At 41.6% G+C, this 21,602-nt stretch overlaps 1 protein-coding gene across 2 annotated transcripts; it reads right to left on the bottom strand.

Moving 5' to 3' along the window:
- Window positions 1–8,562: 8,562 nt before the first annotated feature.
- On the bottom strand, window positions 8,563–20,149 carry LOC125751732 (aminopeptidase N-like). 2 transcript variants are annotated; one of them, XM_049030928.1, is made up of 21 exons: window positions 20,000–20,149; window positions 18,225–18,886; window positions 16,239–16,381; window positions 15,945–16,084; window positions 15,658–15,784; window positions 15,213–15,367; window positions 15,010–15,123; window positions 14,559–14,702; window positions 13,787–13,852; window positions 13,594–13,659; window positions 11,787–11,962; window positions 11,595–11,671; window positions 11,370–11,500; window positions 11,199–11,254; window positions 10,894–11,041; window positions 10,585–10,676; window positions 10,309–10,419; window positions 10,041–10,208; window positions 9,723–9,863; window positions 9,332–9,410; window positions 8,563–9,078 (listed from the first exon to the last, which is right to left on the bottom strand). In XM_049030928.1, exons 2-21 carry the CDS (start codon window positions 18,755–18,757, stop codon window positions 8,917–8,919), a joined length of 2,829 nt encoding a protein of 942 aa, XP_048886885.1. In that variant the 5' UTR covers window positions 18,758–18,886; window positions 20,000–20,149; the 3' UTR covers window positions 8,563–8,916. The 2 variants fall into 2 exon arrangements, with proteins under 2 accessions (XP_048886885.1, XP_048886886.1); XM_049030929.1 differs by lacking the exon at window positions 20,000–20,149 and having other exon boundaries at window positions 16,239–16,362; window positions 18,225–18,359.
- Window positions 20,150–21,602: the final 1,453 nt, after the last annotated feature.

Below are 21,602 nucleotides of genomic sequence, written 5' to 3'. Positions count from 1 at the left end.
TGTCCTCTCCAGAGACCATCTCCCCAGCCTCCTCCATGGACCTCAGCTTCTCCTCGTGGTGCAGGACCCCAAGTTTGGTCAAGGCAGCCTGTCCGATGGATTTTGTGGGAGACGATGTTCTCAGCTCCTCATCCACCTGCAGTGGAGTGAAGGTGGGACGGACGAGATCGAAGAACCCCAGCAAGCAGAGGCAACTAGCCAGCGAGAAGGAGAAGCTGAGAATGAGAGATCTGACCAAGGCCCTCCACCACCTCCGGACCTACCTGCCTCCCTCGGTGGCCCCGGCTGGACAGACCCTAACTAAAATCGAGACCTTGCGCCTCACCATCCGCTACATCTCTCACCTGATGGAGCAGCTGGGTCTCAGCGAGGAGACCCTGTCACAGGGCAAACAGAACAGCTGCTCAGTGCAGGAGAACTCCCTGGAGGTCTACCAGAGGTACTGCCAAAATGACTCCACGCTTGGGTACTTGGACCAAGGGCAGGGGTGGCACCCAGGCACCGAACATTACGAGGGCACACTATCCATGAAGCAGCCCACGCAGAACTTACAGCTGGACTACAGCTTGTTCAGTACCTCGCTGAAGCCACCTGCACAAGATGTTCTCTTCAGCTCAAGCACAGAGTCACCTCAGCCTGCAGTGAGCACAGCTCCGTCACAGGTACCCAACGTCCCTGTTAATAAAAATCACACTCACTTCTCACCTCTGTGCCTTCACAACATAACCCGCCAAAACCTTTTCCTTAGTACTATCATTTCTCCTTGGAAATAAATCATTCCGTGACATTTTCTGTCAGCTGGTGCATCTAACTCCATTTCTGGAGCTGTTCACGAGCAGAAATAACATGTCCCTGTTTTCGTTGCATTTTAGGTCTACAGAAAGTCCATATACGGTCAGACTGTCGCAGCCGATGTCTGGATTTGAGAACATGCCTCAGGAAGAAAGCGGGACCAACCAACCCAATGAGACCCACCATAATCATCACATTCGCACGCAGTGCTTATCCATACCTTTTGTATTATTGCTAAAATATTTATTTAAATAAGAAATAATATATTTTGTACTAATGCTTACGTTTTAAATATATATATATATTATTTGTATTTATTATTAAACTGTTTTTCTATATTCCCTTTCCATTGTGATTGTTGTAACATTATGAATAGGAAAATTACAAAGCATTTCGGCTAAGAACTCCATACTTTTCCCAGTCAACCATAAATCATGTTTAAGATGTAAAAATAAATATGGATGCTGGAAATTCACATAAATCTGACCACAGTGCCTGCCTACAGACTGCAATTAACTTCTGCTTACAGACATATAAACATACCCAAACGCTACTCTCCTTAGCAATGTTTTCTCTTATCTTATGTATCCTAAATAACTTCACACCAGTATGCTAATACACTGTGGGAAACCCCCTAGTGAATTAATGCACAGGATAGCCTAACGCCAAACATTTTACTACAAAATCAAAAACAGAACACTAAAAACTGGATAGATAAATAAAAAGCAGATTAAGCGACTAGCTGAATTTTCATCGTAAATTACTAATGGAATTTTAAGCAACTATATTCTTTTGAATATAGCAGTTGTTGCTGCATGTATACAGAGAAATAACTTAAGTACACATAAATCAAAAAACACACAGTGTAAGACATTAAACACTTTCATCTGTTTTTGCAAAATTCATCGCAGAACAGAATGATGTCTTTCGGCATGCCTGATATTAGTGACTGTCAACACCAAGGTTCTCTCTGACCAGCTTAGGCGTTATCTTGGCCTCAGTCCCACAGGAAACACGAAGTACAGCTTCATTAAGCGGGGAAGGGGATTCCTTCACACCTCGCTGTCTCGTGGAAATCCCGTTAACGAAGCCAGGCTCGCATCGGGGAGCGGCGGCGGATGGGAGCCAGTGGATTTAAGAGGGGAGCTTGTTTATGGCCACTGCCGTGTGTTTGATGTGTAAATGCAACCTCAATACGCAAAATTAAAGCTGACTTTAACACATTTACAAAAATTAAGTGCTTGTTTAGAGGAAGCAGGCATGGTAAAACAGTTCGCATCAGTCTGGTAATTAATCCTTTACCACTTATGTGCAAAGAAGAGGGATTAAAAAAGAAATTAAATTACGAAAGAAAAGAATAAGGGTTGGCTGTCATTCAGTAAGTAATACAAATTTAACACAATTTATGTACAGTAATGAAGTTTTTAACAACTAGTAAAACATCTTTTAAACAGTCTAAATACTTAAACATAAAATAATGGGTCAACATATTAAGTTTAATTATATTTTAGTAGATGTACTACATAAGTACATATATTTGAATGCATTTCATAAGTTTAGTTATGAAGCTGAGTGTTTTTTTGTATAGTTTCTGAGCAGGAAGTGAGAAGAATGAAGAAAACCTGCATGTTTCATATAGGGCTATCAGGTATGTATCTTATTCCAGTGATGTATGACAATGCATGATGCTTTTTGTATGTTTGCTGCAAGTCAGTGTTTTTGCTTGCGTGATTATGGCCACATTCATAACAAAGAACAGAACTGACATGTAATTTGCTGAAGGGAAAAGCCTATAGGAAAAATATAAAACTTCTACACGAACTACATTTTACCATATATGATGACATGTGGCGTTAGTAGGAAATGCAGGTAATTGCTGCTTGTTTCGTAATAAAAATGTATGTTGCTTTTATATTAGTCTAATGACAGACGTACAGTATGATCTCTCCAGATTCCGTTGGTTTAATTAGAAAATTCATGTTATGTTCTCAGAGCACAAAGTGAACGCAGCAACTGAAAAAGGATGTTTCCTTTCCAAAATACTCATTCTAGTGGCGTGGAATCACTGTCCATTATTCAACTGAGTTCATTCAAATAATGCTACGTAGAAACTAATACTGACAAAGCATTCATTTAATGCGCATTGCACATCAATGGAGAACTTATATGTTTGATGAAATATTAATTTAATCTGTTTTTATATGAATAAAAATACTCATTCTAGTTGCAGAACCACTATCCATGATTCAACTGAGTCCATTCAAAGAATTATGCATAACTAATACTAACAAAACATTCATTTAATATGCATTGTATATCAATGTAGAACTCAATTGTTTGACAAAATGCTAATTTAATCTGTTTTTCTTATATGAATAAAGGACAAATATGACTAATGGCACAATCATTTAATATGGATCGTGTATTAAATTCAATTCAATGTATTTTTATATATCGCTTTTCAGTCACCCCAGGCACTTTATGTGGGTGTGTTGTGATACATTACAACATCATTAGGATTGAAAAGTACAGACGCTCCTCCACTTACGAATGTTCAACTTACGAATTTTCAGACATACGAACGAAGAGGACTGTGAGTCCAAATCGTCTTCATTGGGCTCCGGCTTCCTGTCCGCAACATCATTCCGCCCAGTACGACTTCTGGCCGCTACTCTGGCCGCGCAGCAGCGTAGCGTGCGAACTCCCAGCATCCTAGTTCTTTGTACTTGCATGCACCCTTAAAATGCTGAATAATGACTTACGAACATTTCAAGTTACGAACGGCCGGTCGGAGCGTATCCTACTCGTAAGCAGAGGAGCGTCTGCACAAAAACAGGGAAAGGGAAAGACAGAGAAATGAAAGAAAGAAAGAAAGAAAGAAAGAAAGAAAGAAAGAAAGAAAGAAAGAAAGAAAGAAAGAAAGAAAGCCAGATGACAACGGAGGAGAGGAAAAAAAAACCTACCGGGGTCAAGTCAAATTTTATGTGAATGTAGGACTTATATGTTGGATGGTACATTGATTTCATATGAATTTAGATCAATAAAGGACATTCATATCTAATTATGCATCAGGTTAACATGGATTGTATATTTATTTTGAGTGTTATATAAGGATGGATGGATGGATGGATGGATGGAGAAAACAGAACCACACTCAGTCTGTTCTGAACTGAATTACGTAGAAGAAGCTTTCACAGTGACACGGCCATCTTAAATCAAGATGCTCCATGTCTGCCTGTCCCTCTGATGGCTGCAGTCCTCCATGTGTCAAAATTCAAAGGTCAAAGGTCACCATGAAAATGATTGCATTTAATATTTCTGTGAATTACAGCATCAGTTAAGACATTACATAACAATAATGATTCATACATTAAATCATGACCCAAACCCAAACAGATCTACGAATGAAGAGCTCTGTAGGGACGGCCAGTCATTGTGAATTACATGCTTATTGCAGCAGGAAAACTGGCAAAGGGCTTCACTTCACACTTTTTAAAGGCTGGGGTCAAATATTAACACTTTCTTACGTGGGAACAAGGCTTAATGGCTGATGCCACATCCACAGTGTGTGTGTGTGTGTGTGTGGGGGGGGGGGGGGGGGGGGGGAGTTCTGCCTGGGGAGGCTGAGACAGCTGGCAGAGCCACTATGGTATGATCCCTAACACCTGAACTCTCTTCTGTGGTTTGGATGAAAGCAAGATGGTGTGTGTGTGTGTGCGTGTGTGTGTGTGTGTGTGTGTGTGCGTGTGTGTGTGTGTGTGTGTGTGTGTGTGTGTGTGTGTGTGTGTGTGCGTGTGTGTGTGTGTGTGTGTGCGTGTGTGTGGTCCAGGTATACCTTACCTTGTGGGGACCAAATGTCCCCACATCGTGATGAATACCCGCTTTTTTACCACATGGGGACCAATTTCCTGGTCCCCATATGAGAAAATTCTGTTTATAAAAATCCGTAACTGCAATGAAAAAAACCAAAATGCAAAAAGTATTTTGTTTGGTTGCTTATGATTATGGTTAGGGCTGGGTGGGGGTTAAGGGTGTCATAGTTAGCCTTAGCATTTTTCCCATTTTGGGCCAGAAAACATATGATTACACGACTGTGTGTGTGTGTGTGTGTGTGTGTGTGTGTGTGTGTGTGTGTGTGTGTGTGTGCGTGTGTGTGTGTGTGTGTGTGTGTGTGTGTGTGTGTGTGTGTGTGTGTGTGTGTGTGTGTGTGTGTGTGAGAGAGAGAGAGAGAGAGAGAGAGAGAGAGAGCAAGCAAGGAAATCTGATCACAGTGTTACGTTCTGTCACCTTGTGCTGGGAGCCATTTTTTGTCATCCAGTCCAATGTTGCTCCCCCCCCCCCCCCCCCCCACTCTGTTAGTAGAATAAACTCTGGTCGGTTTCTTCAAAGCTTCAATCACTTGGATAATTTTCTGGAAGCCCATCTGCTTCCAGAAACCGCACAGCATGGGATCCCAAAAGCAGACAGCAGCTGCGTGACGTGAGCTAATCGCTGACAAAGTCAGCATCTCCAAATGCTGACTGATTCCACATGGCTGCCGGTCTGATTTTAAATTTTACTTGGAAAAGTAGTGATTTTTATTATGTGTAAGCATAATTTTCATTTACAATAGTCGTAATTATATGTCTGACAGTCAAGTCTAATATCCTTCATGATGACTGATCTTAATGAAAAAAAAGTCTCAATTTCACATAATTGTACCGAAGTCCATTTCACTGCCTATGAGTTTCACCAGAAACCTGAGTCACAGACTGGAATACCCTCAAAATGTACAAAAAAACATGAAAACAAAAATACTTCCTAGAACTGTTCTGGAAGGAACATTTTTACCTATTTTTTGTGGCAGATATTGTCTTGAATTTCTTCTGTTTTTTAATAATTGAAAACAAACTGTGAAACAAAATGTCATTCCCCAACTTTTCTGTACAATGAAATATTCTCATATATTTCTATAGAGGTATGATAAAAGGTAACACAGCCTCCCACTCACACTGGGACTGTAAGCCCCTTCTTCCTCTTCTCCTGCTGCTTCCAGTAACACCTCACACCTGTGTCTAGTGGGGGGGGGTTCTTTCCCAGAGACCCCCTGCTCTGGTGTGAGCCCTCTTCTGGGACTTTAAAGGCTAGAATTGGCCCTGCCGAGGTGTCACATCACACCTCTCCTTCCAGGATAAATTCTGGAGAGCCTGGTCATCCTCAGACTCATCTGCAGCGACAGGCACAAGGAGGAACCTCTCCGCCATGGACGTCACCTTTCCACGTCTCCTTTCCCAGGGCGACCTGTCCCCTGACTGCCATTCTCGCTTATGGCAAACTTGCGATAGCCCAGATGTTGGGTACTACAGCACTAACGGAAGCCTCTCGCCAGCCTCTTCCACTGATTCGGGCTGCTTCTCCCCTCCAGGTCTCCAGTGGGGAACTGGTCCAGAGGCCTCCGTCTGTTCTGTCACCAGCTACATCATCCAAGAAAAGAAACCATCACCAACCTCAGACAAGAGTTCCAGGTCTAGGTATCCAGGGAAGAAACGCAAGAGCGCCAGTGAGAGAGAAAAGCTCCGGATGAGGAACCTAACCAAGGCCCTCCAGCACCTCCGGACCTACCTCCCTCCTTCGGTGGCCCCGGCTGGACAGACCCTAACTAAAATGGAGACCTTGCGCCTCACCATCCGCTACATCTCTCATCTGACGGAGCAGCTGGGTCTCAGCGAGGAGACCCCGTCCCAAGGAAGCTGTTCTCATATGTCTTCTTTGCTTGCCCTACATTGGGATGAGACGCAGTACCTTCCCCAAGACGGGGCAGCGATTTCTCCCCAGCACAGCCTGTCTCCCTCCACTGATCACTTCTCCAATCATCTGCTGACCTACCAGGTATGTTCGAGGATTTTACTGATGAATGAAATTATCTCCCCAAAGTCTCTTTTAATCCACTCTCTGCCGTAATAAAAAAAAAAGCAATAACTTTAAATTCATGTAGAAATGGAAAACCTAATGAAGAACTGCCTGTCAACTTCTATGTTTATTTTTTTGTGTTACAGAATACCAGCGGCATGTTCTGTCACATGCTACCCAAGGAGAACCAGGTCCCAGAAAAACACAACCTTTCAGTTGGACTTTTTTGAGCAAAGGAACAAGGAACACATCTTGTCAGAAGGATATTGTACATAGAGTATGGAAATCGTATATTTATCAATCAATTCGTCTTTGTAAATAGCAATATAATATTATTTATTTTTTAAAAAACTGCTTTTTGTGTTCTCTGTTGTAAACCACTACCTAGAGGAATTAACAGTAATTCTAGCTGAGCAGGGCACAATCTGGCCAGGAAATGGAGGCTAATTTCCATAGACATTCCGACATGAATTATCATTTAAGCAAAATGGTTTGTCCCTCTCAACCAGAGCTTTGTGCACTTTCCCAAACCTATGTTTAGAGATAGAACTCAAAACCTACAAGCTCATATTTTATCTGACTTCAGTGAATAGAAGGGGCCGGTTAGTACGTCTGCATTTACCTCAGACCTCATTAAACTATAAGCAAGTCAGCACAGTTTGGGGGCCAGGAATGTCCAGGGATCCTAATTCTGAGACCCCAGAGTCTGTTAAATGTAGGGAGGGGGGCTTATCAAAGATGATACAAACCGATATCTCCTGCCACCTTCTGGCAGCCTTGAGACGTTCTCCAAATATTTAAGTCGTCATTTTAGCATTGTGCTCTTATACAGATCTTACATTAACGTTACAGGACTTACTGTAGATCATTTATGGACGACACAGTAAAATTTACCCACTAAATCAAGTCACATGAGTGCAAACGGAAACTTTCCAAGGTTTATAAGCATTGATTTAATACGAAAACCTAATATAAGCCATATCTGTTCGTGAGTGAGTGAGAAGGATGATTTGTCAGTAACTTTTAACCAGTCAGGGAGCAATTTTAAGAGCTTTAACTGCAAATCACCAGGAGCAAACCAAAGATCTGTACATGGATGGATGGAATCTGCATGTGAGCCTGACAATTTTGCCTGATTTCATTTACTTTGCTGTCCCAGTTACAGCTACTTCAGATGACTGATATCTCTTCATTTATCTTTTCTTACGTAGAAGTCAGAAACACAGCTCATACAGACAGCTCATCCTTACGAACGCATTGCCGTAAAGCCTGTCATATTACAAAAATGAGTTAAATACAATGCTTCGGAATGATGACCACATGCACTACTTTGTGATGCTCGTGACAACATATCATAGCTTCAGTAGTTCAGCAGTGTCTCGAAGTACAGTACAGTACCGCACGAGGGTACTTTTATTATTACGTATCATTAAGATGTTAGAATGCATTTGCAAGTGTTTCTTAAGCGTTTTATATGCATAGAAGAGTAAAATAATCGACGCTAAATAAGAACCATATGTACCGGTTACGACTTACCTAGAAATTCGGCTTAAAGACAGACTTAAGAAGCAGATCTTGTTTGTAAGCTGGGGTCTGTCTGTATTATTACGATAGATTTTATTTTACATCGTGGTGGTTTGACGGCTCAGTAGGCAGCACCTTGCCCCCCCCCGCCCCCCCGGGTTTGCCCGTTCCCCTCCTGTCATTATCATGTGGGCTATGATCAGGTAGCATCCCATACAGGCTGTCTTACCATGTGTCCAGTGCTTCCTGGAGAGTCTCACCATAGCACCGGCCTAAAACCCACTGATCATCTTTATTCTTATTCTATTTTGCCCCCACAGCCCTGTAACGGACAAGTACTTGTTCAAATGCAAAGACTGGTGTTTTGAATAGATTTTCATTACAAAACACAGCAACCAAACATCTGTCTTTATAAAAAATATCATAAAAGCAAATGTTGCATCGTCATATTTACAATAAGGGCATGTGAATACAAACAGTAAAAAACAGGGCATTCAAGATTTAGGGGGGAATGAACGGAAGCGACGCATGAATATCATAAAAAATTCACACGAACACATGAATCAATTCCAGGAGATTATAGAGTACAGTTTAAAAACTGGTTGGAACGAAATAATCCATATTTATAATAACACATTGTACCAATATATACTGTAATCAAATTAACATTTGTTTGTATTGTAAACACCCATTAAGCACATATTTCATTTTCTAACCCTTCTGTGAATTCTCCTTCTTTAGAAACTGCATGACTTCAGCCTTATTTTCGGCCAGCCATCTAATGTTGGCCTTTATCATCTCCATGGCTTGCTCCAAAGCCAGGGTGCCTGAACCAAAGCCGGTCTTGGACTTCTCCTCCTTGAACATCTGAAGCTGTAGCAGAAACACGGGACAAGCAAACATTCCATAACCTACATTTGTCTGTGTGTGCTTTTGCCTGACGGTGGATCAGATGCATAAACATTTCTATGGCAACAGCGCCAGTGTGGAAGTTCGACTGTCGAGAAGGTAAATAACAGCTGATGGAAGCTGGTACATTGAGGTGCAGCCAGTGGCAGCAATACTGCCATTTTGGCACTGGATCACATTCTCCTCAAGACACAAAAGTCAACCTGGAGATTCTTACCTGCTTGAGGTCAGGCTCAGTTGAAAACCTTTGCGTTACTCCGTTTATAAGATATGAAAATGAAGACACCCCACCAAACCTAAAGGACCAGTGAGAAGCATTTGTCATTATGTCTGTAAGAGAATATAACATTATCTACACAATCTATTCCTTTTCCATATCCACTTTTGCCATGCAGGGTCACGTGGGTCTGGACCCTATCCCCTATGGCCGCAAAGTGACGAATAACCGAGCACGGGGCCCCGACAAATTGCAGATTTAACATGATTTTAACATAATAGGTAAAATGATTTATTGGAGTCTAAGGGAAACTATTTGCTTTTAAATTAAATGAAAATTGATAATCTCACTGCTGGATGTTGGGAGTCTGTTGTATCAGGGCCCAACTTACTCCGTGAAGATACGATCCCAATTTCTCTTCACGAAGTCCCAGGCTAATTTGGAGCCTTCAACATTGCTGGCTATGTACACAATCGTAAAGATCGCATCCTGCTTCCGGATTTTATTTGCATCCAGGGCGTAGTCCAAGTATCTAGAGTTTACAAAAAGATTATCATATATCACGTAATCCAGAAGAAATACAAAGACAGTGTCCGCTACAGTACTTTAACTTTCACAAGCTCACCGGATGAGCGATAAAGTAAAATATGATGCATTACAACCCGCGGACGAAGTGCCCATTGACCATACAACCAGAAGGAAATCTCACCTTTTTAACAGTGACTGATCCTTGGTACAGGAAAGTGAAAATCTGAGCTTGTCAGCTTCAGCGGCGACGGACTCGACTTGAAGCATCCTCCACCCAAAATCCCACTCCTGCCTCCCTCCTGCCTCAATCGCACTACAGTATACCGCCCCCCTTAAGTTTGGATGAATTCTGGAGAGTCAAAGAGAATCAGGTATTATATTGGGAGACACACAGCGCCATGAAGTACTGCAGACCTAGACCAGAGACACCTGGGATGCACTAAACTCACTGGTTTATCGCTGGATTCTGCATCCATCTCTTAAACCAGTCTCTAGTCAACCGCTGGCAGTCCTGAAGTCCTAATCGACATGCTCGTCTGATGGCAGCGACCTGAAGGTACCTAGAAATGTGACAAAACAAAGACGTAGCTGAGGTTGAAGCCTGTCACTGCTGCTGGCAACAACGCTCAAATAGTTACTCTGAAAAGCATCAACAGTAGGTTCACTGCATGCTTCATCAAGGCTACCTTAACCCCTGGTTTAGCACAGAATGCAGGTTTCCTTACTGATCAGTGTGACCAGCAGGCACTTGTGTCCAATTTTTAGTAATGTTCTTCAGGTAAGCAAAAAGAGGAGTCACCAGTTTCTTCAGGTATTCCTACGAGGAAGAATTATTTTAGTCTTTCAATCATCTTCCTAGCTAGCATGCTTCATAATCAATCAGACACTGCACCAAACGTTATGGGTCACTTCTTCCCCCACTGAACTCGACTTCCCGGGAGAATCAGAAACAGAGAATCCGTCTGAAGATTGAACAAAGTAACGCCGGAATAACAACACAAAACGACGGCTTCCGAAATTTGACATGAGCAAACCTTTAATGGTGCATACTCCTTGCTGCCATCAAACAGGAGGATGACGTAATCCAGATTATTAATGGCTGATGCCCATGGGATGTACTCTCTTTCCTCTGAAAGGTACTTGGTTAGCCTCAAAGCCAGCCTCGTACTCAACATCTTTGCCCTTGGAACGTATCGAAAAAATGAAACCATATGTTGAAGACAGAAAAGAATAAACTAAATACCATGGATACACACACACACACACACACACACACACACACACACATACACACATATGTACTGTATATATCAATAAAAAGTATATATTTTAAAGTCACCGAGCAAGATTGAAAGCATCATTCAGAATCTGGGCCCTGTTGATGGGTGGAATGACCTGTGAAAACACTCTTGTTAATTTGTGATGTAATGGCATAATCTTCTCAAGCATCATTGCAATCACTTTTACATGTATTCTGTCTCCTTAACACACAAAAGAGGACCGTGTTCACCTTATGGTTGCTATTAAGCTGGGTGAGAAGTTGTTCCCAGTTCTCAGTATCATAGTTGACCCGGAAGTATCCAGACATATCAACGTTGGCAAGGACCCAGCCGCTGTTCATTTTCATTGCTTTGTGGGTATCTGTAAGATTACATATAACAAATTTGTTTGTTCCACAAACATTTGAAAAAAAAAATCCATAAAGCGAAAAACATTAATTTGTTTGGTTTAATACCAGTTGCCTTTAAAAGCCAGAATCTGTTCACCACCCGTGAGCTGTTCATCCACTGTATAGGAACAAACCACTCATACCTGGTGTGAAACAGAAGGACAGTAAGGACAAACTTCATCTTGCAGTTCCGTCGGGTCAAACTAACGTTCATCCTGACTATCTCATGCAGTCTTTCTGGGCAACACCTGGACGTACTTGAACTCTGACGGTCGGTCAACCTTGGAATCAGGGTGCAGGAGAAAATGCTGCTGTGACACAGCTCCGGTGCGAGTGTTGATGGTGACCACAGGATAGCCCATCTGGAGAACCCATCGGTCCATGATCTCAGTCACTTTATGAGGTATGGTGATATTAGGGTTCTGATCTACTGCCTACGAAGGAGAAAAAATGCATGTAAGCAATCACAATTCTGCAAAGAAATTTTACAACACCGACTGAGATAAGCAGATTTATCTTTACATAATACTAAACTGTAGCACAAAGTATAAGTGTAATAACAAAATACATCAACAATTACACATGCTTCCTTTTACTGCCTTAATTCAAACAAACCCTTAGAAAGAACTCAACGGACTTAATTAATTTGAATTTTCTGAGCTTCGTCTTTATATAGTAAACTGTTTACTTAGATCCTCTGTCTCCAGTCTACTTTCATTTCCCAACAGAAAAATGATTACTGTGTGCGACAGATCATTTAGTGTTACAGCCTTCAAACATAGAGATGCTCAATCGCAGCACCTCTGTTACTATATGAGCCTTTTTAATTTTGAATAGTTATCCATCTATTCCAGGAGCACCTCAACAAAGTCATGCAACCACTGACCACCTCTATCTTCACCTGTCTTTTGATTGGTTCTTGCAATATATTAGACAGCTCTGGCTCCAGTAATAACTTTCAATTGTTCCTAGTCTCCCATCGGAAGCTCAGCCTGTGGACATTTGCATGCTCCTAGAAAGCCGCATGCTAATGATGTACACTATGTACCTCACTGGTACGTCACATTAAAAAAGGAGTCCGGACTGCATTATGATCTTTGGAATAAAGTTTGCATTCTTTGCTTTTATGTAACGTGACATTGGATCTGAGAATGGTGTTATATCAGGGTTGAACAAAACAAGGAAAATAAGAACTAACTAAAAGTAACTGCAAAGTAACACTGGGGAACAAAGCAAAACAGGGAGCAAATCTGGGAAACGATCACAGCTACGAACACACAGTATCAACTATAATGAGTGACTGAGGAAATGAGCAAAAGCAGGAATGTAAATATACTGTTAGCAAGGCCTAAGGAGGGACAGGTGTGGGCTATAATGAACTAGGGGCAACAAGAAGCAGGTGAGGTCGATTAATAGATACGGCAGGTAAAGGGAAACTAAAACAAGGAACTGAATGTAATGCAACCAGGAAGCAGGAGGCAAACACAAGGGACTGTAACCATAATACAAACACATAATAAACCAAGAGAACATAAAATGACAAATATTACACACAAAAAAAATCTAACTAGGGCTGGATGACTCGAGTCTGGATAATGGCCAGTGGCTTATCCCATTAAACCAAACAGTAGCCCACAGAGTAGGGAAACGCACAAGAGATTTAGGGGCTACAAGACAGGAGGGAACAGGATGGCCAGCAACACCTGCTGGCCAAATGGGGATAAGACACATGAGACCAGGTCAAACCGGCACTGATCCTGACACGTAACAATTTTATTACCTTGTAAATAGCTAATTTGAAGAAGATAGTTTTAGGTTTATAATGGAATAATATAGATTCACCATAAGATTTCTTGTGTGAGCGTGAGAGTCTTAAAGTGTGAGTGTCACGCCAGATGTGTGAGAGTTATATAAAGAAAACATTATTATTATTATTATTATTGGCGTGACAATAACAGCAGATATAAAGAGAAAACACATTAATAATCATGCTGTCACATATTATGCCTATATCATCAACCAAAGAAAGAAATACGATGTTGAGTTTTTTAATACTGTAACTTACTCTTTGAAGATGATTCCAGAGATCCGAAGCTACAGTATTTTTAAATGCAAATTCACTCAGGTAGGTCTGGGGAAAGAGGAGGTTTCTTTTAGCTTATACACATATTCTGGTTTAATTAAACTGTCCCAAAAATATATGCTGCAGGAGGCTTCAATGCCCCTCCTCCAAAGGCTGACTGCCAGCTTTCACTCACACGGAGACCGTTGACGAAGACGGACTCGGTGAGGAATGCCGAGAGCATTCTCAACACTGCAGCACCCTGATGGAAAAGAAACACCAATTACAGAAAGCCCGCTAATTACTAACATGCTGTGAGCGCCGTCGCATGAAACAAACAAGCAGGCAAACAGATAAATAGAAAGATAAATGGAATAAATGGACCAAGTAAACATTAAAATTTGTGATTTGATGTGTAGTAAATTCATTTGTTATAGTTAAAATATATATGAGGAGAATGTGCGGCTGCATTCAGCAGATCTAACAGAACTGAGGTTGTTCACGGTGGACCGCAGGTGAGCAGACACCTCTCATGGGACTACGCTCTCTTGCATTAAAAAAGCATAATTAACGATGGCAAAGCAAACAGTTAAAAATGATCTTAGGGACTCAAGAACGTCTTTCATGACAAGTGGCCAATGAGGTATTTTGTTTTATGTGTAACGGTCCATTGTTTCGTGTTCATGTGATGTGCCGTTTGTGTTTGCGTTTGTTTGTTTCATGTCATGTACTATATCATTTTTCGATGTATTTTTTTGTACTATGTTCATTCACAAATATAGTTCTCATGGCGTGACTAAGATTTGTACATCAGGGAAACAGGATATGCCCTATCTATAAAGACCTCGTATCAAAGACCCATCCAGCATATCTGTGTTATTGTGAAGAGAGCCACAGTCACCCGCTCACCCCTCATCTCCAAACATCCACAAACCCCCAGGGGGCTATAGAAACCTGGAACTACTCACCTTGCTGTAGGAAATGGCATTAAACATCTGGCTGATTTCCTCAGGTTTGTTGATGCTCTCAGCTTTGGATGACAGTGGGTGGGAAGACGCCAAGGAATCGAAAGCTAATGCTTTGTGCACATCGTATAGAACGAACAGATCTTTCTGTGGAGGACCAGCATATCTTCAGTAAGCTCCAGTACCATTCTGCTCTCACCACAAACATTCTGTAACAGACTTTGTCAGTGGATTTTAGGGAATGAGGCTGTTCCCGGGGTTTTCCTCAACAGCTATGAGTTTTGGAATGCTAATATTAAAATTAGAATTTTTCACATTTAGTGTAAAGCGACACTCTAATACATGAAAATGCTTTATCTCCTGATTTAAGATTCAAGAAGCCTTTTTGTATCACTGGCAACATTCTAGTTAATGATGTATTGTTGACACTCTGACTTAATAATTGGACTCTTACGATGTTCCAGGTAGGGGCGGCATAATCAACGCCGAGATATGAAACATAGGTGGCAAATCCTTCATTAAGCCACAGGTCATTCCACCATTTCAGTGTCACAAGGTTTCCAAACCACTAAGAAGGAGGCAAATTTGGTAATTAGTCAAAGAATATAATAAGTTACAAAAAGTAACAAAGTCAGTATTATGACATCATCGACAAACCATATGTGCTAATTCGTGGGCAATCACTGTTGCTACTCTCTCTTTGTTTCCATTGGAGGATATGGCAGGGTCATAGAGCAGAGATGATTCTCTGTAAGTGATAAGACCCCAATTCTCCATGGCTCCAGCCTGGAAGTCAGGCAAAGCGACCTGATCTGTCAGCAACAAAAACACATAATTAATGATGTTGCATCCACTGTGAATCCACTATCAAAGGGTTCACAACAAAGACATTCACCTTTTCATCACTTTGAGAACTGAAAAGGACTCAGCCCTTGAAGGTACGTTTCTCCACTAAGGCTTGAATGTAGTGTGATGATTGTATCATACTTCTTCTTACAGTTTGTTGCAGTGACATTTTTTTTCTGGGTTTCATAATCCAGTGACACCTGGTATTTTTTAACCAAAGTATATGCTTGTAAAGGGTAACATTTTAAAGACCTACCTGATTTGGAGAGGGGGTAGGGAGATTTGTAGTAATTCACAAAGAACCGCAAAATCCCTCCTGTCATGTTGAGAGCGTACTGTCCCTGCATTTTGGAGATGGCTTTTCTACGAGCCCAAATTCGAATCTGAACAAGCAAGTACACAAGAAAATGACACCATATCAATTAGTGACATCAGTTCACTGACTTGATGGTGCACTGGAGCAGAAACTGTATTTTAGCTCAATCAGAGCAGAAAATGGACTAAACGTCGCTTTAGATAGGATGTAATCGTTGAAGAGTTTACCAAGGTGTTGTCTTTTTCGGCAGATTTGATATAGGTGTAGTCACTGACAATGAAAGCTAACAGGTAGGTGGACATTTTCGGTGTGGGCTCAAATGTGGTCTTTGTGACACTCTCATTGTTAATTGTCATGTTCACGGATTCTGGAAGAGAGAAGAAAAATACCATAAGCAGACCGCTCCCTTCCGCGCATCTCAAGTTTGACCTTTTAGTGGAAACACAGATGGGCTCGTCATTGCATATTGCCAACAGGATATAACCCTCCAGCAGGAAACCTCCGGGTCAGCGTCCACTAACCAATGTCCAAGCCATTTGATAGGGCCACAGTTCCACGGTCATGGATGATGGCGATGTAGAAGATGGCTTTCAAAGCGGGCTCGTCGAAACAAGGAAAAGCCTTTCTGGCATATGTGGCCTGCATCTGGGTGGTAGCAACAATTCTAGGTGAGAGTGAGACAGCATTCAGGACCAAATGGTTGTTGTGTGTTGAATAGGGCTGCACCATATTGGAAATTTTCAGATATCGCAGTGTGGTTTTTTTTTTTGTGATAAATATTGCAATATTAGTGAAACTGAAGGTGGAAATTAATTTCTTACAAACCCGTCTATGAGTGATTTAAACAGTAAGGATGAAAATGGCTATGATTGGCTTTAAGATCACATGCAGAGCTCAGGTGCCAAACGCAGCTGTAATCAGCTTTAAACTGATATTTTTTAAACGTACTGCGATGCTCAGCAGACCAGAGCAGTGAGCAAGAAGGGAGGCAACGTTCTTTCGAATCTCGGGCTCTCTACTGTCAGCCCTTATATGAACTCTTGCTCAACACAGAGACAACAGCAAAATTCATCATATATCACGGCAATACCCCAAATACCACACTGGCAAGGAATGGTGGAGAGGTCCGATTGAGAAAAAGTCGGTTACACGCACACGGTGAGAAGTAAAAACTTAGAGAGACACACAAAGATTAAGTTCTGACATAGGTAAAGACACACACGACAATCACAGTGCACCAGCAACGCAGAAGGCAGAATTTAGTGGTGACACACAGCAACAAAAAGCATCCTCCGCATTTATCCCAGATGTGACATTGTGACGTAGCAGGGGGGGGCAGCTAATTCAGCACCTGGGGGGGCAGTACCTTGCGCAGGACACCTCAGCGGTACCTTTTGGATTCCAGCCAGTAATCGTTCGGGTAAAAGTGCGCTTCCCTAACCATTAGGCCACCACTGCCCACGGCGGCTTTCTGACGCTACAATATGATAGATAATGTTGAAAAGGAACAAGCGTTACAACTGCAAAGCTTGCTGAGTTGCGTTTCCTATGACTGAGTAAAACGTTTTATCAAAACTTAAGCCCCCCCCCCCCCCCCCACCCTCTCCCCGAAGCTCATCGGATCCTATTCCCAAAACAGGTGTTCCGGGAAATTCAGTTGCCCCTATGTTCCCTCTGTCGCGCGCCGATTTAAATCATGATGCTACCACCTACTTGACGGTTACATGGCTTGTCAGTCATTTTAATGTTAAACCATTTATGCAAAATCATGGAATGTCTCCGTATATTTATCGACTTCTGCTGACAACGATATTTTGAACCCGTTACTGGCAACAAACTTCATGTATCCAAAAACCCTTAAATCGTACATTATATCGGAAACGCTTCTGTTGTAGTCAAGGAAAGTGAGAACCATGTCGGTTTTCTTTGATATCACGCATGAAAAAGCTGTAGCTTGACGTGTTCGATTTAATTGGCCTTACTCTACGTCACACTAACCGCATGCGTACATCGCGATGACCATGTTAAAATTTCAGAATCGTCGCAATGTATCGTGCAGCCGAAGAATCGTCGAAGAACGACCAGCATGTTGCGATCATACCAGTTCAGCAGAGCGGCTCGCAGACCATTCGCACAAACGCTAACATAAACTGGTGAAATTTCCTATGCTCCAGCTTTTCAATGGCATATCAATTTGGCAAGTCAGCACTCCTACATCCACATATAATTATTTATTTTATAAATGTGCCTTCAGTTTAAAAGAAGCCATATTTCGAAGCAATGCAAGATAAATCTAGTGCTCTCCAAAGGCTAAAGGAATGAATACCTGAATCTTATAAATTGGACACATTGAAACACAACACATCAAATAGGACACCCAAGGACAAATTTGGGTCTAACTAAGAAAACCATCCATTCTTCAAGTAGTTAGAATCATCTGAAGGTAACTTTGGGAAACCTTAAATGACCGCTGCGTTTCTGTAAACAAAACATTAAGTGCATCTTACTTTTTAATTCCATCTTCTTCATATTCACTTCTGTAGAATCCTTCCATATCATCAGCAAGTTCCCCTTTGAACTTTGTCTTAAGAATGTACAATTTCCCAGCTGCTAGGTTTCCGTTTAGCTGGATCACAAGGTACTGAGTTTGCTCTTGCAGACGTGTGGTGATTATGCTGGGTGTTGACTCACCACCCAGACTGGTTAGGGTCGCATGAAAACCATTGGTCATAGTCAGGTTCAGCTTATGGCAATGGATCAGAATCAGGTTAGTCTCTTTGGCACACGTGAAGACCACACTAGACGCTCCCATGAAGATATACATGCCTTGCTTGTTCTTCTGGAGTTGAGGCCACAGGGTTACATTGTAGCTGTTGGGTAGCAGAGAGTCCGGAAGCCTGGAGTTATCCCATGCCAAGGTTCTGGATTGAGATGTATTTTTACTGGAACTCCACTTACCGAAGACAATGCACAAAACAATGATGATGACCACAATGACCACTGCTGCAGCTTTTGCTAGCTTCTTGCTAACATCACCCATGTCTGAAAACCTGTGTTCTTTTATTTATACTTTTTAAAAACAAAATACTTCTTTAGATTTCTTCTTTTTTTCCTGGATTGATTTACGTAGCGCACTGGAAGAGGACAGAAACCATTTCTAATCCGGGCCCTAAATGACAAGAAAAACACAAGTTATTTTTATTTTTCAACATTACCGTGTTACATTGTACAATGGACAGTCTTCTCTTTTGAGCAGCACAATCCATAATCACATTTTTTTGTGACATGTTCTCTCTAAACATTCATTTGCATTGAGTGCTTTATCTGCAGAATCTGTATTTATCACTGAAGAATTTTTATTCTTTAATTGTTAGGAAAGAGGTTTCCTGTCAACAACAGTGATCATTTAAGCCGGGAAACAAGGCATGAAAGAGGTAACCAGGCTCCTAGAGAGAAGATAAAATGTATATTTAGTTAAAAAATGTTACCGCGAGACACATCCATGGCAAACACGTTAAACATAATATTTTTAGCTAACTGTTATTTTAATTTAATTTCCCTACTCACAGTGTCTGCTAATTTGTTTCCTGACACCCTCATCATACCAGCAACATAACATAAATCTCCCGTCACGCACAGACACGTGGCCATGTGTCGATTTCAAACGCAGTTCAAAGGACAAAGAGTTAAAACGAGAAGAATGCTAATTTGATTACACAGATCTGCTTTAAATTTTTCTGCAAATGTTTTGATAAGTCCTTCGCTGAAATACTGGCAGACATTCCATTGCTAGTTGGTATTCGTGTTTATTTTTAAGAAAGAAAAAGAAAAATATATTTATTTTTATGCCATCGGGTACAACCTGGGATTGGGAACTACGAATTGCAAGAAGTCTGCATAGTGCATCGCTCCACTGGCATTCCACATTATTGGACACAGTCAGTTATAAAAAAAAAAACCTTGCAAACTCACAGGAAACCACACACACACACACACACATATATGTTCCAGATGTGCAGTTACTGCGAAAACCTTTAAAAAGTCGGTAATACTGATCTACTCACCCACTTAAAGCAAGTTTATTTTTTACTTACTGTGTGAGAAGTCCTAAGAAGGAAAATACCCGAAAAACACCCGTAACACCTACCTAGACCCCCAGACAAGCCCCTTGCTGAAAATCGTACCCTCCCCCTTTCCAAGCACATCTGGAAAAGGTGTGGGATCGCACCTCTGTCCTGAAGTCTCAGCTTTGTTTTAAAGAAACAGGAAAAAGCAGACTCACCCAGTGGAGAAGGGAGGATGAGAAAGATCCCAAGCAGACCGTTATCTAGTTGCTGAAGATGTGTGTCCTTCTGGGCAGCAAAGCACAACCGACGCTCCTGCAGTCCTGGAGTGGCTTAAAAGCACAGCGCGTCGGCACTGCAGTCGGGGCTGGAATGTGGGAGTACCGGGGCGGTCTCTGAACCACAAATAACATGCCTTAGATGACTCATAAACGTGTGTAGTAAATTCAGAACAATTTGCTGTAATCATAGACGAATTAGTCAAACTATGAAATGCCAGCACAAACCCAGACATCTTTTATATTTTTTTCACAATTCAGTATTTACATCAGAGAAAGATTCGGCGCCATTATAAGGTAAGATTAACTAAAACAATATTCTACCAGCTGAATGGTAACACTGCAGCTTTACATTGCCCAGGTCAAATGGGTTTCCTCATGCAGTTAGGCTGCTGTTGATGTGTAATCGTGTGTGCATGTGCCCAGTGATGACCTAGCATCCTCTCCAGGGTGTACTCCAGACTTGCACCCTGGAGATATGCTCCAGGCGACCCAACTACAATAATCAATTTGAGGTTGGATGGGCCGATGCTATGAATCATTTTTAATTATAAAACAATTCAGGTTGATTCCCTATGAATACTTTATTGAAATAAAACAAGGATTGTGTCAGGGTCAGCCCCAATTGTTCCACCCTGTGTCCCTTCCCTCGTGTTGTCAGTCTTTGTCTTCTCCCTTAATCCCTGTCAACCTCATAGCTCGATGCACTGAGTCTACGATCCCTGTCTTTTATTTTCGAATCCCACCTCCTCTGTTGTTGTAGTTTGGTAGATTTCCTTCCCTTGTGCTTCGATTGTATCCGTTTTCTAGTCGCTGTGTTTTTCATTTGTATTCGGTTTTAGTTTTTGCTCGATTGTGGTTTTTACCTGTCAGTTTTCCCCATTGTTAGATTCTGTTTCTAGTTTTTGTTTCTTGTTTTAGCTAATTAGTTCCACCTGTGACCTATTTTCCCAGTCTTTGTTAGTCTCACCTGTCCTGTCTTAGTCTTGTTACCCAGTTTTAGTTTCAGTATTTAAGTCCCTGCTCCTGTTCGGTTCCCCAGTGGTTCATCGATTGAATGCTAGTTGTCCATGTTTAGTTAAGCTTGTTGTATTTTGTCTGCCTGATCCTAGTGGTTTTTTTGTCCTTGTCTAATTGTTATTTGGTTGCTGTTGTTCCTTGTTTTGTTTTAACCCCTCGTGGTCTGCTTTTGTTTTATTAGTGTCCCTTGTGTTTTTCCCCTTTGAATAAACCCCAGTGATCCCTGAGCCGCACGTCAGCCGTCCGCTGTTTCTGCTTGCACCATGCCACGCTGTTCCAAATCCGCCCTGGTCCATGACAGACTGTCATATTTACAGTGAATACAAACAGCAAGAAATGGGACATTTGTGACATAGGGAAACATGGAAACAATGGATGATTGCATTAGGCATCTATGCAAACATGATAACAAATCAACTTCAGGAGATTACGAGAAGACAGTGAGTAGCTCACAAACAGAGAGAACTGCCCTTCTGTAGAAACCTTCCGTGACATGAATGATCTCCTCTTTGATATTTAAGAC

Source organism: Brienomyrus brachyistius, chromosome 11 (assembly GCF_023856365.1).
Source record: "Brienomyrus brachyistius isolate T26 chromosome 11, BBRACH_0.4, whole genome shotgun sequence".
NCBI lineage: Eukaryota > Metazoa > Chordata > Actinopteri > Osteoglossiformes > Mormyridae > Brienomyrus > Brienomyrus brachyistius.
This window is presented reverse-complemented; position numbering and strand designations above follow the sequence as displayed.